The 2,500-nt window shown below is 52.8% G+C and overlaps 1 protein-coding gene across 1 annotated transcript in view; it reads left to right on the plus strand.

Annotated features, from left to right (window-relative positions):
* LOC112240053 (zinc finger protein 638) overlaps positions 1-2,500 on the plus strand; it is a 40,962-nt gene that overhangs the window by 34,449 nt on the left and 4,013 nt on the right. Inside the window, exon 22 of the mRNA XM_042329314.1 lies at positions 806-1,153. Coding sequence (XP_042185248.1) covers positions 806-1,153 — 348 coding nt within the window. The remainder of the gene's footprint in view (positions 1-805; positions 1,154-2,500) is intronic.

Consider the following 2,500-nt stretch of genomic DNA (forward strand, 5'->3'; position numbering starts at 1 on the left):
ACACACACTCGGAGACACACACACACTCGGAGACACACACACACACTCGGACACACACACACACACACACTCGGACACACACACACACACTCGGAGACACACACACACACTCGGAGACACACACACACACACTCGGAGACACACACACACACTCGGAGACACACACACACACACACACACACACTCGGAGACACACACACACACACTCGGAGACACACACACACACTCGGGACACACACACACACTCGGAGACACACACACACTCGGAGACACACACACACACACTCGGAGACACACACACACACACTCGGGAGACACACACACACACTCGGAGACACACACACACACACACACACACTCGGAGACACACACACACACACACACACACACACACACTCGAGACACACACACACACACACACACACTCGGACACACACACACACACACACACACTCGACACACACACACTCGGACACACACACACACACTCGGACACACACACACACACACACACACACACACACACTCGGACACACACACACACTCACTCGGACACACACACACTCACTCGGACACACACACACACTCTGAGACACACACACACACTCTCGGAGACACACACACACACACTCTCGGAGACACACACACACACACTCTCGGAGACACACACACTCTCGGAGACACACACACACACTCGGAGACACACACACACACTCGGAGACACACACACTCGGAGACACACACACTCGGAGAGGATTGGAGTTGTAATGTTGCAGCTGTCTTTCTTCACCTTCTCTCATCACAGCCAGGAAATCAGTGAAGGTGAAGAAGGTGAGCGTCAAAGACCAGGAAGAGGAGGAGCCTCGGGCAGATACGACTCCTCCCACTGACACAGCTTCCGTTGACACTCCCTCCTCATTGCTCCAAGTCGCTGTGACCTCAGAGGTGGACGCCCAACCAGCTGCCTCGGTCCCAGACCTCCATGAGAAAGAGAGGAAGGCTGACACCCCGGCAGACCAACCCAGCCTGGAGGCCTCCTCAGCAGGGCAGGAGAGGCAGACGGACCCCCCTGAGAACCAGAGTCTGGAGGGGAAACAGGAGACAACAGATATCTGTGTTGGAAAGGCTTGGACTGACTCCACAACACCACAAGGTAGAGAGAGAACAACATTAGATGTTGTTCAGTAGTTCATGAGACACCAGCCTCGTAGCGTCACTGAGGTGTCACATTCCCGTGGAGAAGTTTATTTTTGAATCGTATGGGTCATCTTTTTCAAATGTGACCACAGACTGAGTCATTTTTCCTTGGCTGGTATCTGTATTCCAGGCGGTATGAATATCAGGTCCTCCCTGGATGTCCCTAATGGCCACGTGGTCATGAAGACGTGTGTTTGATAGGAACATAATGACATGATATCTGGACTCTTGTGTTCTTGCTGCCAAATTTATCTGTTTTCTCCTTTCGCCTTTGTTCTTCCTGACTCCTCTCTCTCTGCACATCTCTCTCTCTCTCTCTCCACCTCTCTCTCTCCACATCTCGCTCTCTCTCCACATCTCTCTCTCTCCACATCTCTCTCTCTCCACATCTCTCTCTCTCTCTCTCTCCATCTCTCTCTCCACATCTCGCTCTCTCTCCACATCTCTCTCTCCACATCTCTCTCTCTCCACATCTCTCTCCACAACTCTCTCTCTCTCTCCACATCTCTCTCTCTCTCTCCACATCTCTCTCTCTCCACATCTCTCTCTCTCTCTCCACATCTCTCTCTCTCTCCACATCTCTCTCTCTCCACATCTCTCTCTCTCTCCACATCTCTCTCTCTCCACATCTCTCTCCACATCTCTCACTCTCCACATCTCTCTCTCCACATCTCTCTCTCTACATCTCTCTCTCTACATCTCTCTCTCTCTACATCTCTCTCTCTCCACCTCTCTCTCTCTCCACCTCTCTCTCTCCACATCTCTCTCTCTCCACATCTCTCTCTCATCTCCACATCTCTCTCTCATCTCCACATCTCTCTCTCATCTCCACATCTCTCTCCACCTCTCTCTCTCTCTCCACCTCTCTCTCTCTCCACCTCTCTCTCTCTCCACCTCTCTCTCTCTCCACCTCTCTCTCTCTCCACCTCTCTCGCTCTCTCCACCTCTCTCGCTCTCTCCACCTCTCTCTCTCTCTCTCGCTCTCTCCACCTCTCTCGCTCTCGCTCTCTCTCCACCTCTCTCGCTCTCTCTACACCTCTCTCGCTCTCTCTCCACCTCTCTCGCTCTCTCGCTCTCTCTCCACCTCTCTCGCTCTCTCCACCTCTCTCGCTCTCTCCACCTCTCTCTCTCTCTCGCTCTCTCCACCTCTCTCTCTCTCGCTCTCTCCACCTCTCTCTCTCGCTCTCTCCACCTCTCTCTCGCTCTCTCCACATCTCTCTCTCGCTCTCTCCACATCTCTCTCTCGCTCTCTCTCACTCTCCACATCTCTCTCTCTCCACATCTCTCTCTCTACATCTCTCTC

Source organism: Oncorhynchus tshawytscha, linkage group LG10 (assembly GCF_018296145.1).
Source record: "Oncorhynchus tshawytscha isolate Ot180627B linkage group LG10, Otsh_v2.0, whole genome shotgun sequence".
Lineage (NCBI taxonomy): Eukaryota > Metazoa > Chordata > Actinopteri > Salmoniformes > Salmonidae > Oncorhynchus > Oncorhynchus tshawytscha.